This window comes from Malaclemys terrapin, chromosome 3 (genome assembly GCF_027887155.1).
Source record: "Malaclemys terrapin pileata isolate rMalTer1 chromosome 3, rMalTer1.hap1, whole genome shotgun sequence".
In the NCBI taxonomy this organism is placed as follows: domain Eukaryota; kingdom Metazoa; phylum Chordata; order Testudines; family Emydidae; genus Malaclemys; species Malaclemys terrapin.
The window spans coordinates 141,569,168-141,593,055 of record NC_071507.1 but is presented as its reverse complement, the minus strand read 5'-3'; the positions used below and the strand labels follow the sequence as shown (position 1 = coordinate 141,593,055).

Below are 23,888 nucleotides of genomic sequence, written 5' to 3'. Positions count from 1 at the left end.
TTCCGATCTCTGTAGAAATATGCTATTTATGCAGAGGTATGGGGATTATATGTCAATTTCTGTAAACTCAGAGCAGAACTTTGAAAATATCTTAATATGTTAAGTTTTCTGAGGTTTTATATTGGGCATTTTGTTAGCCATCTGCACTAATCAGTTTCACAGCCTGCATATCTGAGAACAGAAAGAGAGATCTCTTATATGTTCAACAAAATACAAGGGCACACATGTATGGAATAAGTCTGCTTTTAATGAGTCTTTTTAAAGCAAAGGTGGTGGAATGGCAGGCTAGGATAGACATCATTGATTCCTGGCCATCCAAAAAAAGATACTTGACCTAGCTTTACTTAGACCTTAATATAACAGGAACCACTTAGATGATGAGAGACCAGTTATAGGTTTACACTGTGGTTGAGATCCTCAGCCCTGCTGTGGTTCTTTTATGCCAGGAAAAAGGGCCAAAACAGCATAAAAGGAACCCTAAAAGCTCATTATGTAGTCAGGGGAGGATTCCTTGGGCACAGGCACTTCATAAGATTTCCATGAGGCTGCCTTCCAAGGACTCCCTTGTAAGCTCTAGCACAGGGGATGTGCTGGGGGCACGATGGGCATGTTAGGGTCAATGTTGCAATGCACAGCACTCTGGGGATTCGAGGCTGTGCTGTGGCCCACCCTTGGGGCAATCTGGGGAAAATGTGTAGTTTAGACAGACACCAAGGGCTGTCTAAGGTACACTGTGGGCCTTCCCTCCCTGAGAGCAACCCAGGATCAGGAGGGCAGAAAGATGGCTTAAAGCTACCGTAGTCCTGTCTACCCTAGATTGGGAGTTTTAGAACAGAATCTCACCCTATCTGCAGAAACAGAACTATGACCTTTTTGTTCATTTACAACTGATGTACTTCCAGTCTCAGTGTTATAAATCCAAGTGCTGCATAAGTAAGTTATCTATATTATTTTCAGTCTTTACAATGGAGCGAATGTTATTTACATTTTTCCAAATATAAGTACTTCTTTTTTGTTGTGCAGAAAAGCTTTTGCCTTAATTAGTATTGCTTTCAGTTGAGCTAGCAAGTGCAGGGGGAATATATATATTTTTTCACTTGAACTAGTTCATTCAAAGTTGAGAAACCATTTAGGAGCTGAAAAAGCAGAAAAGCTTGTTTACCTCTTCCAGTCTATGAATAAAAACCAGCTGGTGAGGATGAGATCTACTAATTCTAAAAATTTGATAGATTTTCAAAGGTATTTAGTCACCTAAAAATGCAGAGGCACCTAATGGGATTTTCAAAAATGCTTAAGTAGGTCCAGTGCCTACCTCTCATTGATTTCAGTGGGAATTAGGCATGTAAACTGCTCAGGCACTTTTGAAAATCTCTTTGTCTCTAAATATCTTTTTCTGGTCACCATGGGCCAGGTTTTCAATCTGTCAAGTCATTAACTACATTTAATATTTCCTTTGTTTTAATAAATCAGTTTTAAATTAAACTGCTGGTTTTTGTTTATTTTTAATTTAATTCCAATTTCTGTCCAAATGCAGTTTGACACAAAGCATGAGTAAGACATTATCATCTAGTAAATAGGAAATACATCATTTCTAACATAATAAAAATCTGAAAAAATAAGAATCTGAATAAATGTATTTTGAGCCATATAATTGCTTAAATAAATGTGTATAGTTTGTCCTGCTGATTAGCAAAAAGTAGTACCAAATCGAGTATAAAGACCATATTTAGTTGCAAATCAACATGTTTTAATGATTATATCAACCAATGAGAATGAATCTTTCTTTAGGAAAATAACTAAAAAGGTACAAATGTGAAACAAGATTGAAATCAATTATTTAAATCAAGATTTCCTGCTTGCTGATTTAAATCATGATTAAAATCACTTTGATGTAAATCAGTCCCTCCTAGTTTGTCAGAACTTTAGGGTTCCCTTAAAATATTTTATTTATGTTTTGATATTTTGTGATTTTCATACTGCTTTGTTCTGGTGGATATTGAACTACTTTGTTAAACTGTTATTCTGTCATTTTAGGAGGTAACACAGACATTACTGGAAGACTTGCATATTTACCATGAGAATTATTTCACAGTTCTGAGATGTCTTCATGTTTTCACAACTTCCCTTCCAAAGTACCCTTTGGGCAAACAGGTGAAGTACCATCATTCCCTGGACCTCTCTTGTTTCATGGTTGACATCTTTACAAATTTGAAGTCCACTCCTTCCTTCCCTCTCCACTCCTCTTTTCCTCCATGCCCTTCCCACATACAGTCAGATATTTTTGTCTTTATTATGGACTTGGGGAACAGCACATCATTTCTTTAACAATGCCTATAATACTTTGTTGTGAGTAAACAGCAGAGGGCTTGTAGGGAGAAGCAGATGCACAGAACAGCTAGTGCCTGTGTGATGTGTTCGGCTTTTATGCATCTGGATTTCTCATATGTAATACAGACAGTTTTCCATTCCTCCGATCATCAATCAACTGGTTGCCTAATGGTTAGATTCAGATGAGAATTAACATCCTTTTGGCAGGAACAACATAGCAGTGATGGGACAGTCATGGGTATTCTTAGTAGTTAGTTGTATATTGACTTGCATTAGAGCTCTGGTATGACCAAACTCAACTTCTCATACCAAGCAGTTATTTTTGTCCCACATTCTCCTATTAATGCTACAGAACATTCCATGATGTGCATTTCCACATTGATTCTAGATGTATCAGGTACATTGTTACTAGATGTGGATCTTAGCTGTGAATTCACTCTGAATTTTCCCAAACATTAGGAATATGGAATGTTTGAATCAGAGGTTTTGATTCAGGTTCGTTTCTAATCCCTGTATTCCCATCACCCGAATGGACCCTGTTAAAACATAGTGCTGAGCGGCAAGCATATTCTTGCCACACTGAGGGCCTAGTCCCAAGAGATGCTGAATGCCTTCACCTCAAATTGCAGTCAGTGAGAGTTGAGAGCACTCAGCTCCTCACAGGATCACTCTTTGAATGAGTCAGTCATTGTTTTGAAAAGTGAATGTAAAACTAACCCATTACTTGTTTTGTAAAACATTGTATTCCCTTTACTCATATACTGGTTCATAGATCAGAGAGCTGCACTGTGCATGTTTGGGAAAGAGTGTGTGGGAAACAGAAGAATATGGGTCAACTGTTCAGTTACTAAGGTAATCTTTCTCCTTTCCATTTTCTTGTTTTGTTTTAGACATGTAGAATATCTTCCATCTGTTTCTCTAGAACTTTACATTTAGAACTGTGCTGGACAAGAAGTTTTGCAATGGACTAGATTGATTGATTGAAAATATAATTGGCTATCATTTTTAATTTGCGTGCCTGTTCTTTTGAGTGGAACCGCCAAAAGCTGTATGAGGCTAGATTCTGATATCTTTCCCTCATGCTGATTACTCCCTGAGTAGTCCTATTGAAGTCATTGAGACTACTCAACTTGAATGAGAGTATCAGAATCTGGACTTTGGTAATTTGTTTGGAATATTTGTTTAAATGATGTTGTTCTTTTTTTATTAGATCTTCATAATTTGATTAATAAAATTGTTGCACTCTTTTGTGATACTCTTTTGTTAACAGTCAAGAAACATTATCAGTGTTGTTTGCCGTGATATTGTAGCCATGTTGGTCCCAGAATATTAGAGAGAAAAGGTGGGTGAGGTCATATCTTTTATTGTACCAACTTCTGTTGGCGAACGAGAGAAATGTTTGAGCTACGCTACCCCTCTGCCAGTTCAAGTCAGCAGCAGCAAGGACCAGGTTCAATATCTGGGGATTCCTCTTAATACTACAAAACAGAACTAGTTCTAGCCCCACCCAATAATCTGGGAAAACAAAACACCATCCCTGGGCATCTCTAAGAGGCAGTCCTTCCCCACTGTCAATCACTGAGCCTGTGTATAACAAAAGAAAACTTTTATTAAAAGGGAGAGGGAACCCAGCATTAATTTGGGAAAACACTTCAACCATGATTCAAAAGCATGTAACCGGAAGCAAACACCCACCCCACAGTACATTAGGCAGCGTCCTTTGCCTCAGTATCCCACCTTGTGGTATGAAAGTCCAGTGAACGAATGGGCCTTTAACATGCCACTCTCCTTTCCCTCCGCTGCACCTCACTCACAGTGATTGTGCTTGGTCACTGAATACCTAGAGTTCAGAGGTGCTTTCACATGGCTTCCCTTCCCAGCCCTAAAAGGATGCTGCTGCTGCCTCTACAACTGTCTCACTGTTGCCGATTCCCGCAGTGCAGGACTGGGATCCTGTGGGGTCCTGCAGGGTCCGCTGCCATACTAACGGGAGTGGGACAGGAGTCGGATTAAAAATAGTCATGTGTAGGGCTCTAGCTCTCACCTCTGCCACTGTTATCTCTGCTTCTGCTCAGCTCTGCCATTTATCACTGCTGCTGCTTGCTGCTCACTGCCACTTCTGCTATGTTCTGAGGCTCCATCATTTAGCCCAGCTCTTAGTGATTTCACTGGGTAACGGGAAATCTAAAGAACTCTCTGTAGCTTGAAAGCTAGTCTCTTTCACAGCAGAAGGTGGTACAATAAAAGATATTACCTCATCCACCTTGTCTCCCAGTGTTGGCAAGCCAAATGCTCTGAAAGTTACAATAATGTGTTCCAAGTGACCTGCTTACAGCTTTATTATTTTTCTTCATAGAATGCTTTACAGGTTTGCATTTCATCCTTAGGATGGCTCCTACATAATATTTTCTTTAGCATTGTAATTGCAGTAAAGGTTCCACCAAATCAAGTTTTCCTGTTGACTTCCAGTGTTTAAAATAAAAACAATATCAAAGCCGATTTTTGAAAAGATATGATGTGGTTGCCAATTTACAGTTACAAACATTTGTGAAAATTTTCTCTGATGGCAGGTGATCAGGTGCAAATATCATGAAATGCTCAGTTAATAGGATTTCATGTTGCTGGCATACAAGAAAGGAGCGGATAGGCACAGAGTTGGGGTAATGGGGAATCCTTCGAGGGCTCTGTGCATTTCCACTTATGGGATTTGGCACCTCTGACATGGAGCTATGAACTGCATAGAAAAGCCATGTATTTTGAGGGGTGCAAGAGTGCTCTCCCACTAGGATGATGTCCTTGCTTCTCTCTATACATTGGAGTGACACAGTTCCTTTGCTGCCTCTGCAGAGAGCTGAATGGAACCCTCTCATGTCCACAAGCTAGTTAGCTTTTTACTATTTGTTACTGTAGGGATCAGAGTATTGGCGGTCATGCCTTGTAGTCAGTCAGGAGCCAGGATCTGGAACCAGCGGTTGGAGCTTGAGACAGAGTCCAAAGTCAAGAGAAGGATTGAAGTCAGAGTCAGACTAGGGATGAGCCATGGGCCAACCTGGAGTTGGAGTAAGGAGTTAAACCAGGGGGCAAAGCTGGCATTGGATAGGGTGGAGGAGCAGGGACTTGGAGCAAGAAAAGTGGGAACCGGGAACAGAGGTGGATCTGGGATAAGGTGGACAGGAACAGGCAGAAGTATAGAGCACAGGAGTCAAGCAAGAAGGCAGGGTCTGAAGTAGCAGGCAGAGATCCACCTAGTTGCTTGGACGACTTCTTGTGCCTTCTTCTGGCTTAAGTAGTGCATGTGAGCCAATTGGTGGGGCCAGATGATTCACCCAATCAGGAACTTCATGGGCAGAATCTTTGGTGAGCTAGAGCTCCTTTAGCACCCTTCTCTGCTGGTTCCAGTGAGCTGCTGGGTGGTGGCCCAGTGGTGAGATCTGTCATCCCTCATAGTTACTTCATTAGAGTTCTGTAGTATAGTTAGAGTATCTGGAGCCACTTGCCTCGGGTTATCTCTGAGCTATGCTGGGTCCCAAACTTCAGAGAGGGTTCAGCCATCTTTCCTGAGACGAGATGCACACATTTGGTGTCTAGTATGCCTGGGAGAGGCTCACATAGAGTCTCAATGCACTATTTATTTGCCATTTCTTCACCCCTCAGATGAGGAAGTTCAGAGACTTAAGACTGCAACTGCATTTGACTGCCTTAAACCTTCAACTGGACTGTTCTAAAACTCCTTTTTTGAGTTGTGAGGTCTGTCTCTGTGCTGAGGTCTTCTGTGAAGAGTCCTGAAACACACCTTTCTGCCCTTAGTGTCGGCCCCCAGCTCCATCAAAACAGACTACTCTAGCAACACCGTTACGTCCACACTGCTGTTGGCACTGAAAACTCACACACAGCACCATTAGAGTTGACACCAGTTGGTTCCAAGAGTGAGAGAAGCGCTTCCAGGTCTCCTTGTAACCTGTTCTTGGGAAGTGAGAGGAAGCATTGATTCACAAAAGGAGCCTAAGGAGAAAAAGAAGAGGTGGTATTGCTTTCCTCCTCCTCTGTTGCTTGTCACCTCCTTACCAGTCTCATCACTGCACTTGGCACACACGTCTCCTCAACTTGAGGTTCTGTACTTGAGTGATTTAGTCATCTCAGCGGTGCACATATCTCTAACACAGTTGATTTCCCATCTCATGACTGAGGGACCTCTTTCAAAGCTTTTGGCTTGTCTCTGCTGCTTGAAATATTTGTCATTGGTATAGCTCCAGAATGCCCTTGAGGAGCATGGGATTCCCTCTAAACTGACCACACAAGCTCTTACAATTGGCTCCTGAGAGCCTTAGCTATCTTCCCTTGCTGAAAGTTCCATTTCCCTGGAAAGATGCCAGGTACCCTGTTAATGTGTCTGTGCCTTCAGGACTCAGTGAAGGCTTTGCTCAGTGCTATCAAAACCAACATGGCACCTATTTCAGCACTGGTGATAACGCTGACACCAGTGCCCCTTGCAGCACTGGAGGCACCTCCATTGGTGCCAAGAGCTTTCCTAGCACTGGTCTTCTCAGGCACCACTGCCTTCATGTTTCAATAAGCACAGATCTGACCAGTGCCATCAGTGCTGGCACAAGCATTATTGCCTCCTCAAAGAGTGACACGTGTATGACGAGAGTCCTTCACAGGAAGTGCAGCAGTCACCAATCAAAGAATATACTGATGGTATGTCCTTTAAGGATTAAATTGGGACTTCATTTGTCTCCCCTGCAAATGAATAGAAGCAATTTCAGGAGCTGGTGGGGAGGATGGCTATTACCCTGCAGTTACAGATGGGAGTTTTGGCACCAGACACATCTGATCCTCTTTGTAATATCATGGAATGGCAGACAAAAGGCAAGATCACACTTCCTATTCTCCGAGGACTACTCAGTCCAGCAAAGGACATTTGGCACTCTCCTGTGTCCTCACCACCAGTATATTTGGAGCAAGGGGGTGCTAATTGTATGTATCCTGTACAATTGGAGGCACACTTTTTTTTAATGTATTTATTAATTGTTACAACATTCCTTGGCTGATTATCCATGTGTCTGCAGCCCAGGAATTATTTAATAGTAACAGGGCATCCTTGTGTGTTCCCTTGGCTAGAAAAGGAATAGACTGGATGCTATTGTAGAAAAGGTCTATTCTTCTACTTCTGTGGGTTTCTGTGTAGCAAATTATCAAGCTGTCATGTCCTGATATAACTGTGTTATGGCTTTCCATTAACTCTATACTGGACTCCTTATTGGACGAACAGAAGGAAGCAGCTAAGAGCTTAGGCTGTCCTCAGCATGTCTTGCTATGAAATCTATTGCTTGAGCTATTGGTTAGGTGATATTTAGTTTCCATAACATTAACATTTTAGGAATCATTAAAAAGGGGATAGAGAATAAGACTGAGAATATATTATTGCCCTTATATAAATCGATGGTACGCCCTCATCTCGAATACTGCGAACAGATGTGGTCTCCTCATCTCAAAAAAGATATACTGGCACTAGAAAAGGTTCAGAAAAGGGCAACTAAAATGATTAAGGGTTTGGAACGGGTCCCATATGAGGAGAGATTAAAGAGGCTAGGACTCTTCAGCTTGGAAAAGAGGAGACTGAGGGGGGATATGGTAGAGGTATATAAAATCATGAGTGATGTGGAGAAAGTGGATAAGGAAAAGTTATTTACTTATTCCCATAATACAAGAACTAGGGGTCATCAAATGAAATTAATAGGCAGCAGGTTTAAAACAAATAAAAGGAAGTTCTTCTTCATGCAGCGCACAGTCAACTTGTGGAACTCCTTACCTGAGAAGGTTGTGAAGGCTAGGACTATAACAGAGTTTAAAAGAGAACTGGATAAATTCATGGTGGTTAAGTCCATTAATGGCTATTAGCCAGGACGGGTAAGGAATGGTGTCCCTAGCCTCTGTCTGTCAGAGGATCGAGATGGATGGCAGGAGAGAGATCACTTGATCATTGCCTGTTAGGTTCACTCCCTCTGGGGCACCTGGCATTGGCCACTGTCAGTAGACAGGATACTGGGCTAGATGGACCTTTGGTCTGACCCGGTACGGCCTTTCTTATGTTCTTATTACGCGATTTGGCACAGCTCAGTTGCCTTGAGATCCGCCACAGTGTTACAGTTACACTGGCGTCCTCACTACCAAACTATGTGGGAGAGATGCACACACTTAGGGAATTTCTGATACACTTCTGAATTTGTGATAGTTTTATTAGCAGACTCAGCAATATCACAAACACTACAACGTAGCAAAGTAGATAGAGATAATACAAGCATCAGAACTTGCATATTCACATCATCATCTGCTGGGGATCGCCATAGAAGGTAGAATGACCCATGAGTCGTCCTTGGCTGACAGGTTCTAGGAAATCACCCAGGATCACCCATGGGCGAGTGCCACTTTTTATCAGAGCTTATGGCTCACAGAAAGCCCCTTGGGAGCTGCCACTTGATGTGCCAAGACTACTTCTGCTCCTGCTTTCCTGCCCTGCTAGCCTGGGACTTCGGTGTCCTGCCTGGTTTGAGCCAGACCCGCTAGCCTACTGCAAACCCAGACCCAGGTCTGAACCACATCCCCTAACAGCTGCAGGCTTTTCTGAAAGCAGCTAACAGAAGCGTTCTTGTCTTTAACACTCAGATGCCCAACTCTCAATGGGATCTAAAACCCAAATAAATTTGTTTTACCCTGTATAAAGCTTATACAGGGTAAACTTATGAATTGTTTGCCCTCTATAACACTGATAGAGAGAGATGCACAGCTGTTTGACTCCCCCTCCTCTCCCCCATATTAATACATACTCTGGGTTAATTAATAAGTAAAAAGTGATTTTTATTAAATACAGAAAGTAGAATTTAAGTGGTTCCAAGTAGTAACAGACAGAACAAAGTGAATTACCAAGCAAAATAAAATAAAACACGCAAGTCTAAGTCTAATACAGTAATACAACTGAGTACAGGTGAAAATCTCACCCTGAGAGATGTTTCAGTAAGTCTCTTTCACAGACTACAAAAAGAACAGGAGTACTTGTGGCCCACGAAAGCTTATGCTCAAATAAATTTGTTAGTCTCGAAGGTGCCACAAGTACTCCTGTTCTTTTTGCAGATACAGACTAACACGGCTGCTACTCTGAAACCTTTCACAGACTGGACGCCTTCCTAGTCTGGGCACAGTCTTTTCCCTGGGTACAGCCCTTGTTCCAGCTCAGGTGGTAACTAGGGGATTCCTCATGATGGCTGCTTCCCTTTGTTCTCTTCCACCCATTTATATATCTTTTGCATAAGGCAGGAATCCTTTGTTCCTCTCTGGGTTCCCACCTCCCCTTCTCAAAGGAAAGATATCAGGTTAAAGATAGATTCCAGTTCAGGTGACATGATCACATGTCACTGCAAGACTTCATTACCCACTTGCCAGCACACAGGTATACAGGAAGACTTACAGGTAAAACAGAGCCATCTGCAGTCAATTGTCCTGGTTAATGGGAGTCATCAAGATTCCAAACCACCATTAATGGCCCACACTTTGCATAATTACAATAGGCCCTCAAAGTTATATTTCATATTTCTAGTTTCAGATACAAGAGTGGTACATTTATATGAATAGGATGATCACACTCAGTAGATTATAAGCTTTGTAATGATACCTTACAAGAGACCTTTTGTATAAAGCATTTTTTATAAAATCATATAGAGTGCAACATCACAATGCTGATGCCCACTGTGTCTAATGCATATTCAGTAGGGATTTTATCCTCTTTTCTTTATCTGTATTTCCTCACCCTACTAATGTTGGGGTGCCCTTCTCCTATAGGTTACTGGGTCTTTTACTTTGAGCTTATTAGCATATATATCGTTTAGTTACCTTGGCGTTGTTATAGGCACATCAGCAGAAGTCCAACCTTAAAATATCCAAAGCTGGCATCTTGTGGTTATCTGTCAGCAGTTTAGCAACACTTGCTTATAACAGCATTCTGTCTTGTGATATAGGGTCGTTTACTAGTTAGTTGGGTATATCAAGTGTTTAAACCTTGGACCTTAGTTTGGCTTAGCTATTGTCTCTACAGGCTTGAGAATGTAGGCTTTTACATTACTCCACACCTGTACCTTAGTGTATGCCCATATATTTATAACAACCTAGCTGGATACAAGTCACCTCCTCTCCCCTCGATGGGGTGATTGCTAATGAACCCTATCACACTGCTATTTAGGGTCTTAACAACATATTCCATCCATATGGAGACACTGTATTGGCTGTCATGGATGAATAGAAGCATAGGAATGTTCATGTACCTGGTACACTGCTGCTGGTTGCCTGGACACACAATATGGTTCCTTAGTTTGGGTTACCTGAGGTTAATTGGTCACCTCCTGCGAAATAATAGGATTCTGAATGGAGACAATCTGGGGTTGGTTTTCTAGGGGAGGTGTTTGGGGAAGTGGTCAATACCCTTTGTTTAGACCTCTGATTTTACAATGGTTACAACACAATACAACATTCAGTCCAATCTCTATCCATAGAGGTACAGTTAACACCTAATCACCTCCATACATTAACCTGGTGAGCATTTGTCCTGCCTCGGTTACTTCCATTACTAATTTTTATCAAGTATGAATCTTTATACACATATTAACTAGCTTAAATTTAAATTAAGGGCAATATGAAGCTGCAACATTGGTGTTTTCTGTCGGACTAGATCCTCATATTCTGGTTTAGCAGTGAAAACTGTTTCATTTTTAAAAACAGGTACTGGGGAAACTGCCATATGCCCAATTAATATATGCACCTTTGGATAAAAACAGAATTTTTGGGGGTTTGGCTACACTACCACACAGGGTCAATCTAAGATATGCAACTTCAGCTACATGAATAGTGTAGCTGAAGTCAACATACTTAGATCTACTTACTGTGGTGTCTTTGCTGTGGTAAGTTGACAGCTGACGCTCTCCTGTTGACTCCGCTTGCGTTCTCGTTCTGGTGGAGTACCGCAGTCGACAGGAGAGCGCTCAGCGGTTGATTTATCGTGTCAACCCCAGCTGGATCGGTCGCTGCCCGCCGATTTGGCGGATAGTGTAGACGAGCCCTTAGTCATGACCTTGCACTCTGACTAGGATAATATTTTTGATGGTTGGTCACTACACAATATTGGCCATCTCCACCAGAGGTCACCCTTTCTGTGGGAGCTTGGTCATCTTAACAGGGGATGACGATGCTGATGATTGGTTCCATAGTTGTTACCCTTCCTTCTGACCACACAGCAGCATGTCTGCCACAAACACATTATATCTGCAGATGTACTGATGCCTTTTGTCAGAGCAACAGGCAATTCATGGAACTTTCTAGGTTTGGGTGCCTTGATGATAGACCACCAGAGGAGGTACATTTATTTGTTCCTTGTAGATGTTGCCTTCTAAGTGACCTTTTGAGTCCTTACCTACCAATTGTCTTAAAAATAAAAAATCCTCATCTGGATCAAACACAGGCATTGAGACTGTAAAGGAGACAAAAGGATTTTGATGTGATGCAATTTTTTTGTTAAATAACAAAATAAAAAACAAGTCGATTAGAATGCTGTATCATAGTATTACCATATTTCTGATTTACCCCAATGACCATTTTTGACAAGAATTTAAACAATTAGCTTTTCTCCCTGTGGTTTTAAAAACATTTTGCACAATACCAGTTTAGCAGCTGCTCATCTTTGGCTAAATCTGTGACCTTTCCTAGTTCCAAGAACTGCAATGCGCTGCTGATGGTATTAATACATATTCACTGTATGCTGAACAAATAATTTCCTTTCCCATATACTGATACCTTTCCTTATCGTTATTGTTTAATTGACCGATTAATTTTAATTTGAGTTTCATTAAACAGTCTATCTTTTTCACGAATATTATCTGCTACAGATCTTTCCTTGTTTGATTAATCTTTTATCCCTTGCAGCACTGGATTGACACCCTGTCCCTGTAATACATAATGTGTGTCCTAACTTTTTTAACATCCACCTGATTCCAAATTGACATTCCATTTCCAAATAACCCTGACACAGTTTTTATGATCCCCAAAGGATCAGTTCCCCTTTTTCCCCCAAGGGATACATAACTTATGCTTGGCATGGATTTCCAAATTTGTAATATCCTGCACCCATTGTTGATAAGCAGTGACCTTATCCACAAGGAGTAATGAAAGGAAAGAGGACACTTTGGAGTCTTTCCAATAACTGAATTTACCCACATGCCACTTAACAGATTTAACACAACAGGAACATACATAAATTGAACCTGATTGGTTAATACCTCTGCTATAGGTGTAGCTGCCTTCCCTTCCTTCTCCCCCCCCCTCCCCCCGAGTTATTGATCAGGGGAAATATCTATTTCCACTTTACCTAAGGTGACATGTTTACATCCACTAGCTCATAGTTAAGGGTCATACTTTTGCCTATTAGGCCCGTTACAATTTGATAGGACTTGCTAGGAGTAAGCTCCGTTGATTGGCTACTGGAGTAGGGGAAATGATTTGACCAGGACCCCCTTCAGTTACATATCTTTCTTGTACATGAATTGACACTTTGTGTAAGGCTAATGCAGTCCCATTATGCCAGGTTATAAACTTAGTACTGTCCCACTGTTCATCTTGGTAGTTAGTCTTCCCCGAATTCAGGTATAGTGTCATCCGGGGGTGAGATCATACTGCTCCGAGGATGCCACCAGTGCAGCATCAGGTGTTCATACAGCAGACTGCTGTTGTCAGCTCCAGACCACCGTTGCTACAGTGTTCGGGTTTACACTGTCTGGAGTTCTTACCTGAAAGTCCATTTTCTCTATTTCTACTATATGGGAATCAAGTACTGGAGATCGAGAGTCTTCAGTCAGCTTGGCTGGATACTGTGCATTCTGCAGACCAGGTGCTCCAAAGGCCTGGGCTTGCATCAGATTAATTGTGAGGACATTAAAGCTGCTCAGAGGACAAACAGCATTTTTTTGCTATGTGCTTGTTCCAACTTGGTCTCTGAGGATTTTGAATTGTTGGACACCTGCAAAGGAGAGGTCTTTTTTCCTGGTACAACTGTAATTGATTAACATGGTAAAACTTTATTTAATTTGTGTGTATTAGTAGTTACTTGAATTTTCTATACAGATAAACCAGCTTGTTATGGTAATATGGTTTTAACCACCTGTGGTAGCAACCATGCTCCTGATATTTTATATGAAAAGAGCATGACTTGGTTACCAACTTTCCAATTTTTTTAATTTTATTAAAATAGGCCAATTCTAACCACTACATACCAATGCATCTTGCATATATGGTTGTGCAAGGATTGCAGGTATGTATCCATTTTAATTTTCTTAATTTGGGAGTCACTGGTTTGCTATAGAAGGTGCTTAAATATTATTTCTCTTCTGACCATCACCTTAAAAGGTGATTGGCCAGTTGAGGCAATGGAAGTTATTCTAAAAGCCATTAAGATTGTGGGAATTAAAACTTTCTAATTTGCTATTGGGATTTACCAACTTTTAATTTGATAAATTGATCCTTTCCACAGTCCCTGAAAACTGTGGCTAATGAAGGATGGGGTCTGTTCTACCAGAGCCTTAACCACTTTTCTGCCACTGCTGTCTGAAAAAGAAATCCACTACTACTAGCAAAAACTATTGTTTGGATAGGAGATAGTGGCCCTACAAAAGTAATTTTGGCAGGTTAATTGGTTCCTTGCTGCCAAATTGTCTTAAAATATTTTTATTTTCCTTTTATAGGGCTTTAAATCAAGGACTAATTCTTTGACTTTTCTTAATTGAAAGAATTGGACAGGAGTGACAGGCTGACTCACAAATGTATTTACATCACAACCTGTTTACATTATGCCCCCTTGCACTCCTTTTTGGCTAATAAATTACTTTTATTGTTTTGGATGTACAAAGGGTCCATTTACAAAGACCTTTTACCTTGCAAACAAAGAGGTTTGCTGGGTAAGAGGTGAAAACACTAATTTAAAATAAGTGTGCCATACTTGAGGGGTGAACCATTTGAGGAGGTGAACCCTCAAACCCAGTACCCGTATATCTATAGCAACATAGCTGGCTACACACCTCAAACTCTGCTGCCAGAGTCATGGCCACTGCCATAGCTCTAAGGAGGTATTAATGACTTAGATCATTAGGCCTTGCTGTTGCAAAAATGTAATTTGTAAAATCAAAATGGCTGAGAATTTAAAAATTGAACAGTAACATATGGTGATCCTGGTGATATTCTGAACAAAAAGAGCTCTCAACCACGCTTGTAGCTGTTTCCATTCTTTCACACTGACTCAACAGACAGTCTAGGCTTCAGGGTGACACATGGACAGGAGACTATCCTAGAATATTATTACATAGATACTTTTAAATTTAATTTGTATTTGATGTTTGATTTGATATCTTTAGAATGAAAATATTGAGACTAAGCAATCCTTAGTCATCTTTATAAAATGCTGGGATCTACATAAGTGCTGTATAAATACAAAGCGGTGATGGTTTTATATTAATTAAATACCTGAATCATTAACTTTCACTGTGTTTCAAGTTCATTCTGGATCCCAGAATGTAATGAGTTTTGTGATGTTGAAATGCCAGGTGAGGCTATTCTGGTTTATATAATTCACACACCTTGTTTGGCATGAATCATGAACCCCTGTCAAGCTTTAAGTCCAAGTTCCCACCTCTAAATCAGATCCTAGAGGGAAGGCATACGAAGGTGCTTCCAGCTCTAGATGATGTCATAGACTGGGTACTCTGAAGAAACTATTCACCACCTATTCTAGGGGGAAATTGAAGGATATCTTCTTCTAGCTCAGTCAATACTTCAGCCCTTTTTAAATACTGAGCTTTGGATATAAAAGCTAAACAGCCTTAGTTTATTCTTTAGAAAATCAACTTTACAAGAAAACTGGCAGCTTTAAATTACAGAACTTGGGGATTTCTTTCTTTCTTTTCTTTTTTCAGATGAGTAGAAAATAAAGTACTTCAGCAAATGCTTTTCTTGTTTGCTGGTTATATTACATCATTAGCTATTTGATTCTGTTTTTCAGGATGTTGGCTAAGGATGAGTTGGTGGCCATACTTCAAAAATGTGTGGAGATTTTTATATCGTCTTCTGGAAAACAGTTTAGCAACACGGTAGAAAAACTGGAGGAGTTCCTGGCACGATTTCAAAATCTGGAAGGTGAGCATGTAACCTATTGCCAAATTGTTTGGCATCAATAATCTGCTATAAAATGGCCTCAGAGAATCTACATTCTGATGAAATTCACTGGCCCTGCTGATGTCTCATGGTATTTTGAGATCAAACCCCAAAATTTCTCCAAATAAGAATATTAATATGGCAAGTGTTTTTGACATGGAGTACATCTTTTCAAAAATGATTGACATGCAAAATAGGGATTGTCGATATTTGTATTACAGCTGACGGGGCCCATCATTTGTAAAATGGAAGTGTGGTGTGAGACAAGGAACTGGACAGATCAAAGGAGGTTGATGATAAATGACATCTAATATATATTTTTTTGATGTTTTTCATCAAGTGCTTTAAAACTTTCAAAAACATGTCATGAATAAGTCAAAATTTGAAAAATTAATAGTAGCAAACTCCTTTACACATACATTTGGGCTCATTACCATGCCAACTAATAAAAATGTGCAAATTAAGTCAGTCAGATCCAAATAAGAGATGGATTGTTCTGGTCAGGGTGGCCTGATTGCAGTGGTAATGGCCAGTGGCAACCTGTAGAGTTCAGCAGTGCAGCCCAAGAGAAAAAGTGAAAGGTCCTGTATTAACAGCCTCTTTGTAACCACAGCATAGAGTATAGCCAATCTCAAGCATTCAAAAATCATGAGTGGCTTAAAAATTGAGATTTAAAAAAAATATTAATACATTTGGACTTTTTGTTTTTGTTTGCCTTTAGTTTCAGAGCCTTCAGTACGCTCTCTTCATGTTTTCAGGCTTTTGTCTGCAACTGTGAGGGCTAGAAGCTTACTTATTTATTTGTAAATTAAAGCTGACATTATCCCATAACAGTTGTCTTCAGGAAATTAGGTTTTAAGAAAGACTTCCAAGATCACAAGAGTAATGATAAAGTTGCAGGATTTGACATCACTGAAAATAGGCAGCACATCTACAATCTTCCCTGTGCTCATTAATGTACCTCACCCTGATTTTGACAAACGACTTCTAGGGTGAGGGGGCAGTATAGTCTCCATGCTTATTGAATCTTTGGCCTTTGTTGATGCTGACAGAAAACTGTGATGATGGATTTTAAGATGTTGACACCTGTCCACTAAAATTGGACTCCAACTACCAACTCATTTCATGTAATCCACCAAACAGCTATCATACTTCACCACTGACCTGAGCCAGACTTAAACCTGTGACCTACAGGTGACAACCCCATAAGCAATGCAAGTAACCTAACAGTCTGTTGCTTTGAATATTATTAGTTGTTACTGTGATAGGAATTGTTTGTTTTAAAATTAATCAAAATTGAAACTTAGCCCACCACCAGAGAATCAGGATGTTTTTTAAAGCAAAGTTGCTAATTATTGATGCAATTATTGATATACAAACTACAAGGTTCTGAAAGCAAATTCAGGCATAGGTTAAAATTAAGATAAAACTGGTCAGTCAAATGCTTCAGTATATTCTATTTTTCACTTTGCTCTCACTTCAGTAAATCCAGGTTACGGAGTTTGGGAATGGCAGATGAGAATCTATTTTCTCTTTAAAAATTTTGCATGGGAAAAATGTAAATTTACAATGTGAGGAGTTTTAAAAGCTCATTAAGTGGCTGCTTCATTGAGATCAGTGGAGCTTTGCCAATTTATACCTGTTGAGGATATGGTCCAGAAGTTTTAAGTGAAATGTAAGTGGTGCATAGGCCTTGTGCTGGCCCTCTGCACAGGGCTGAATTTCCTGTTTTTGAATAACTGTTCACAATATAAATTACACAGTGAAGTGTTGTTGACCTTTGTTTGCCAGGGGAAAAATGTAATAGCTAACTGGACTTCGGTCCTCATCTAACATGAAAGAGTATCATTGACCCTGTCTCAATTTCGCCTGGGTCACCGAGTTTCTCTAGATATTAGAAAAAGTTTATGCCATGTGTTGAACACTGGTTTTGTTCCAGTAGCAGAAACCAATGAGGTACAAGATGTGTCTGTGTCGTCACAAAAGGAACTCCAGAAGAAGACAGACCTCTATCACCTTCAGAAGGTCAGGCCAGTTTTACTTTCTACAAACTAGTTTCAAGATTTATTTTTTTCAAGCTGTTAATTATTCCTGATTAGATCTGCCCTGCACACCCTAGCTATGAGCAAATCATGTTCTGTGAGTGACTTGAAAATTTAACATCCTGCCCAACCTAAATGTCAGATAAGAAGCCACCGGCTTGAAGAATTTCCATGACTCCTGCCTTTCTGACTAAGCATACTGGCCTTGATAAAAAAGCCTGCAGCACCGCAGTCCCATGCATATTTAATACATTGGCATGTGTTGACAGTCCTCCAGTAAGTAGATTTCCCCACACAAAGAATAAATCACTTTTATACACTTTTCTACTCCACCTCCTTCCCCTTCCCCTACCTATCAATCAATTCTGATCCTAACCCTCTACCTCTTTGTAGAGCTTCCTTGCAGATACTACTGTTGCCTTCCTTAACATGCAGAGAGCTTCAGCCTCCAGGTTTCTTCTCCTACATCTGGATTATCTGCTCCCAATTCTACCCCTTTCTTCTTAGAGGAGAAGCAGCCGGGGTTTCTCATTTCCTTCCACCCCAGTCTTAAAAAAAAGAATGGTAGCATTTGATTGGCTCTGACTCCCCTTCCCCCCGAGTAAAAGGGCAAGCAGCACTGCAAGGAAGGAGCCAGAAGCTCTCCAGCCTTACTCTGACTAAAATTTCTAGTTGCCCTAGGCAAGTTGGTTTTTCAAGCCTGGTAGCAGCCTATGAAAACAAGGGGTGTATGAAGTGCAATGTGTATGAATGTTTAGTTCAACATCTCTCTCCACCGTTATTTTGTTGTAGCTAAATTGACAGCAAGTGGTACATCAATACCTATTTCAGCACTAAAGGTGCTTTCATTTATATTTTTAACTGCACATGTTGAGTCAGACTTCATTGCATCTAACAAATTCATATAATAATGCCAGTTAGCATTTTGATACCACCTTGCATCATGCATCTGAGAACTTTACAGACTTTTAATCTGCACATCCTCCCTGTGAGATAGGTTCATATTATTATCCCCATTTTGTGAATGTGGAAACTGAGGCCCTGGAAGGCCAAGTGACTTGTTCAAAGTCGCATAGCAAATCGGAAGCAGAGCTGGGGCGAGAATCCAAATTCCCTGTGTCTCTGTCCCTGGCTCCGACCAAGAGAGAACTCTCCTTTTCCTTTTATAACACCATAATGTATGTTAATTTTAGGAATGGAGAAAAAGCAATCTGAAATTTTCTTGTCCTAGCCTCAGGACACTAATGTCAGGATTAGTGTTAGCTCTGTATTAGTAAAACAGACTCTCACAATGAAAACATTTATTTCCCTTCTTAAGCAGCCAGATACTTGTATACCTTTTGTAAGATAGCATACAAACAGGGAACACAGTATTGTCAGTCTAACTTTATTTCCGTTTAGATTAGTATGTGTTACCTAGGAGTGTCATGGCAATCATTTTTCATGTCTTGATTTCTAAAATGCAATAATCCTGTCAGCATCACTCTAGATAAATGGGTTTGCCATCCAAAATGACTGGGCTGTGCATTTTCTGTCTTTTATAGACTTTGCTGGAGTTGAAAGAATCAAAAAGATCTAAGAAACTAACTAAGTTTGAAATGCTCCGGTTCGAAGTGGTTGACTTTATAGACAGCCTGGTAAGGTGAGCTTTCCTGTTCTTTGGACCCTTTAATAGTTGATACAGTATCATAAGATACCATAGAAAAATATATACATGCACGCACACACAGAACGACAGTTTACCAAACAGTTCAGACTTGGGAGAAACTGCTATCAGAATCACAGCTGTAGTCCTGCAATATGAGACACGTCCTCGCCACTCTTTTTATTTCCGTGAAATGTTGCTGTTGGGTGTCCTTGCGGCCATCTATGTCTGGATGAGGGCTCTGAAAATGCCTCTTTTCCATAGAATGCTGTAAGGAGTCTGAAACATACATTGCGCAACTCATTCCTGCTGCTGCAGAAGATGAAGAAAAATATGGCAGTTGACAATACAAGGTCAAAATGGCCCACACCATAATCAGTATTGGTCTATCCATTATTTCTTTTCTGCATTGTATAGGCTAGGGTTGTGATACCCATTTCTATTTTGGCTAATGCAAGGCATGGCAGATGGGCTCGTGGAGGCAGTTCCAAGTGTAAGCATCCACAAGGAAGAAAGTGTGGAGACAAGGGTTGGAGAAGGCTATGAAGGCAGCTGTTAGTTGTGCAGCTTCAGTAGAGGGAAGGATCAAAAGTGTGGAGCAAATAGGGACTAGGGCAGAGAAATTGGCAGGAGCTAGATTGTGCAGAGCTACGTAGGCCAAGACAAGAAGCTTGAATTTGAAAACAAAGGTGAGAGCAAGCCTGTGAAGGGATTTAAAGATTGGATGGGTGGTGTAGGAGTAATGAGCAAGGCAGATGACTGGTGTCAGCATTCTGGGTATTGCCTGCATTGTTGGGTGAATTTGCCCCGGATGTAGGTAGGATTTTAATTAAGAAATGTTTGAAGTGGGAAGCTGGGTTGATAATTCCTAAAATTCTCATTTTATTTGAAGTTGTTTCTAGGTATTGGGGGTATCTTATTTTTCAGAGGTTTTCTGCCCATGCCTGTTGTGAAATGCACATTCTTGCTATCTCTGTGAAAGCTTAGCTTTCAGTGTGGTTTCATGGTGTCCTTTCAGTTGAAGAGCTGTCTTTTTCATACATCCCATGTTGTTCTTTTAGAAGTTACCTTGCTCCTGCAGAGATGCAGACCCTGAACGAAGTGGTGTATTTCAACACAGCTAACACCCTCCGTGAGCATTTGAATGCTGCCCCACGGATTGCTCTTCACACAGCTCTGAACAACCCTTATTGCTACCTGAAAGTAAGAAATGGACAACAACTGTGTGACTTGTTCATAGTTCTGTGTGTAATTCGTGCATGGTTTGTGTGAGGCTAATGTGTGTATTTTAATGTTGCTATTTCATAACACAGTAGGGTCTGTCACAAGGAACAAGCAAGTGGCTCTTTAGGAAGCAGCTGGGGAACTGGCTGAGAGCCAGAGAATCTGCCTGATTCAGGAAAAAGCTGATGCTGCTTCATTAAGAGTTTTGGACGGGAAGGCAGTTTCCAGAGACTCATTTTTAACTGCCTTCTCTACAGAGATAAGCAGAAAGACTTTCTCACCTTCCACTTTGACTGGGTGACTGTGTCCCTGAAAAGAGAGTCCTCCAGTTACCAAACCTGGTCCCAGAGGCCCTGTTCACTTTACAAAAATAGTGTTTTGTCCTGTGTCTTTGTAAACTCATGTAGATTGGCTGCCTGATGGAGCTGCTGGTCAGCTGAACTGCTGAAATTAAGGACAGACTGGCTGTATTCAAAAGTATCTAAAAGACTCCCTCCTTTTCATACCTATAACATAGTGATGCCCTGCCCCTTCTTGTTCCAGACCTTCAGAGATCCGCATACCACCTCCCCGTGAGCTCTTGAATGAAACCAGCCCCCCTGCACATAGTCAAAGCCACAGGGTGGTAGGGAAGGAGAAGGGGTGGGTGGGAGAGAGGCAGGAGTGGGCATTCTTTTCTCTTTCCCACTCTCATGCACAGTTCCCGGATGCCCATCCAAACCATCCCCGTGTCCTAGTTTTTTCCCTTTAAAAATGTGGCCATTATGTGGAAAAATGAGATTATTGCCATTCATGGATGTTTGCATGCTTGCTGCCTGAGTCAAACCCAAACCAAACTGGATAAGTGTTTGAATTCTGTGATCCAGTCTGTGTTGGGTTTGTTTGTCTGTGTGCTTATTTATCTGACTCTTTACAATTTTATCTGGTTATAAAAACAAAAAAGATTTAGATTAGAAACTGGATTTAGCTGGCTCTCCTAATGTGCTTAATGAATATTCTCTTAATTAAATTTACAGAAATATAAAAGACCTCTATCTTTACACATTTGTTCTTTGCATTTTTGATGCATTTCTTATGCTTGTTCGGTATCTAACTCAGTGTCTAGTAGGAGACACTGCCACAGCCAGTAATTACTACTATTTTAATCTGTTTGAATTGAAGATATAATTTCCCCAACAGTGTCTATAAATTCTGCAGAGTTTGTACTTTCATGGGCTACAACTGGAGCAAAAGTTCTCTGATAAAGATCTAGCTATCCAGAGCTGTTCCTACCAAAAAGGTGCAGGCAGGAAAGAATCTGCCACTGTAAGGTACCAGCAAGTGATTAATGATATGATGCCATTTCTCATGGGACTCTAACCCAGCTTTTACCTCAGCAAAATGTGAACTGGGTTGGTATTTAGCCTGACAGAAATGTGTACAAAAGAACTGTAATTCTTCTTCGAGTGCTTGCTCATGTCCATTCCATTGTAGGCGTGTGTGCTTGCCACATGCACTGGTGCCAGAAGTTTTTCCCTGAGTGGAATCTGTAGGGGACCGGCTCTGGCACCCTGTGACGTGGCACGTGTATGCACCGGTATAAGGGGTGAAGCCCGCTCCCCGCAACCCTCAGTTGCTTCTTACTGCCAGTGACGGCGCTGAAATGTCTTCTTGCCTCGGCAAGCTTGCTCCTCTCAACTAGTTGTGAACTTTCTGTATATAGTTGTTAGAAACTTGTTAGTTTTATAGTTCCCTTAGTGTTAGGGTTGCCAACCTTCCCGGATTGTCCTGGAGTATCCAGGAATTAAAGATTAATCTTTAATTAAAGATTGTCATCTGATGAAACCTCCAGGAATACGTCCAACCAAAGTTGGCAACCCTACTTAGTGTAGACTTAGTTTTAGTCCTGAATGGGACTTAGCCTAGGGACGGGGCATGCCCCAGTCCCCAGGCTTCAAACCTTGTGACTGTTGCAAGAAATCCCTGCCAGTCAGTGATCCCTGTAGAAGCTGTTTGAATTGCTTAGGGGAAATCCACGTTAGCAACAAGAATCACACAAGCATGAGACGAGTGTCTCACAAGCAAGAGCTTCAGATCGCGGACCAAAAAGGAGCAGGACATTCATCTCCAAGCACTCCTTATGGAGTCGGCCCTTACACCGGCCTCAGAGCCGACCAGGTCGGACTCCGCTCCTAGCATTGCGGCCTTGGTCCAGAGCATTCTGCCGGCACCGGCCTCAGACCAGCACCAATGCCCATCCCCAGTAACAGCTAAAAAGCAAAGAGAGGTCAGGAGGGGACGTTCTCCTACGTCCCATAAAGGGGAGGAGAGCAAAGGCACACGAGGGGCAGCTCTTCCCCTCTAGACAGAGGTCGAGCTCCGACTCCCACTGAGTGGTCAAGCCCACTCCAAGACCCATTTGCCACCCTGGGGAGCATCAGAGGCACACAGCACCTCGCGGTGCCGTCCACACCACCTCGGAGGTGCCTCATTTGAGGGATACACCTGCCTTGGGACCTTTCCAATGGTCCCCATCAGTCCCGTCAGCACTTGCCTGAGCAGCACCACGAGCCCACAGACGCGAGTTGGCTTGCCTGCCAGAGTTCCCGGTGTCGTTCCTTGGAAACCAAGCAGCGTTCCTTGGGCTCGAGGCGCAGAGGCGTGGCACCAGTCCCCAGAGCCCTGGTGCCGGGAGCGTCCGAGCCACTCTCCCAGCTCATGGCACCACTTCGGAGGGTCGAGACGCCTGTCCCCAAAGGCCCATCGCTGGAATGCCGGAACAGTTCACTGCAAGCGCATCAATGGTCTCTGACACATCGGTCTACCCGCTCCCATTCCTGCTCCTGCTCAACGGAACGGCATCGCTCGCGAAGCATAAGGCGTCGATCACCAGGGTACCGTCGCCTATCTACCGAACGCCATCACGGGATTGCAGCACCAAGTGCCATCACCCTCATACAGATCCTCAGCGGCAGTCCGGGGCCAGAGCCGATGGGATTGAGGTAGACAGGCAGCCTCGGCACCGTCCTGGTCCCCCAGGCATGTATCTCCTTCCTCAGGCTCCAACAGCGAGGAGGAAATCCTGCTCACTGGCCAGGGCCACCCATTGGGGGCACCGGCATTCCCCACTGGGCCACAAGTGGCAACGTGGCTTCAGGGTCAGTGGCCTGCCCCCTGGCAACTCTGGAATCCCTGGGGATTTCCCCAACCATTGCAGGTGCATAGGTCGGCCTCAGGGGCATCTGACAAATGGTTGGCGACAGTCTCCCACCTGCCCCCTGATTCGGATGTGGAGTCAGAGTGGGCTCCCCAGATTCAGCCAGTCTTGGCTGAGGCCCCCATGGCAGAAGTGGTGGAGTTGGTTGACCCGCCTGTACCTGCCTCCTCGTCTTCTTCGCATGATGAGGCGATGGTTGGGCCCTCTCACCTGG

At 42.0% G+C, this 23,888-nt stretch overlaps 1 protein-coding gene across 3 annotated transcripts in view; it reads left to right on the top strand.

The window, feature by feature from the left end:
• The window catches only part of ORC3 (origin recognition complex subunit 3), an 83,378-nt gene that overhangs the window by 44,554 nt on the left and 14,936 nt on the right, over positions 1 to 23,888 (top strand). For 2 of the 3 annotated variants that reach the window (XM_054021403.1, XM_054021405.1), the window contains 6 exons: positions 2,035 to 2,151; positions 3,101 to 3,180; positions 15,416 to 15,549; positions 17,507 to 17,592; positions 19,154 to 19,251; positions 20,316 to 20,457. In XM_054021403.1, the coding sequence (XP_053877378.1) occupies positions 2,035 to 2,151; positions 3,101 to 3,180; positions 15,416 to 15,549; positions 17,507 to 17,592; positions 19,154 to 19,251; positions 20,316 to 20,457 (657 nt within the window). The remainder of the gene's footprint in view (positions 1 to 2,034; positions 2,152 to 3,100; positions 3,181 to 15,415; positions 15,550 to 17,506; positions 17,593 to 19,153; positions 19,252 to 20,315; positions 20,458 to 23,888) is intronic. The other variant, XM_054021404.1, reaches the window with a different exon arrangement.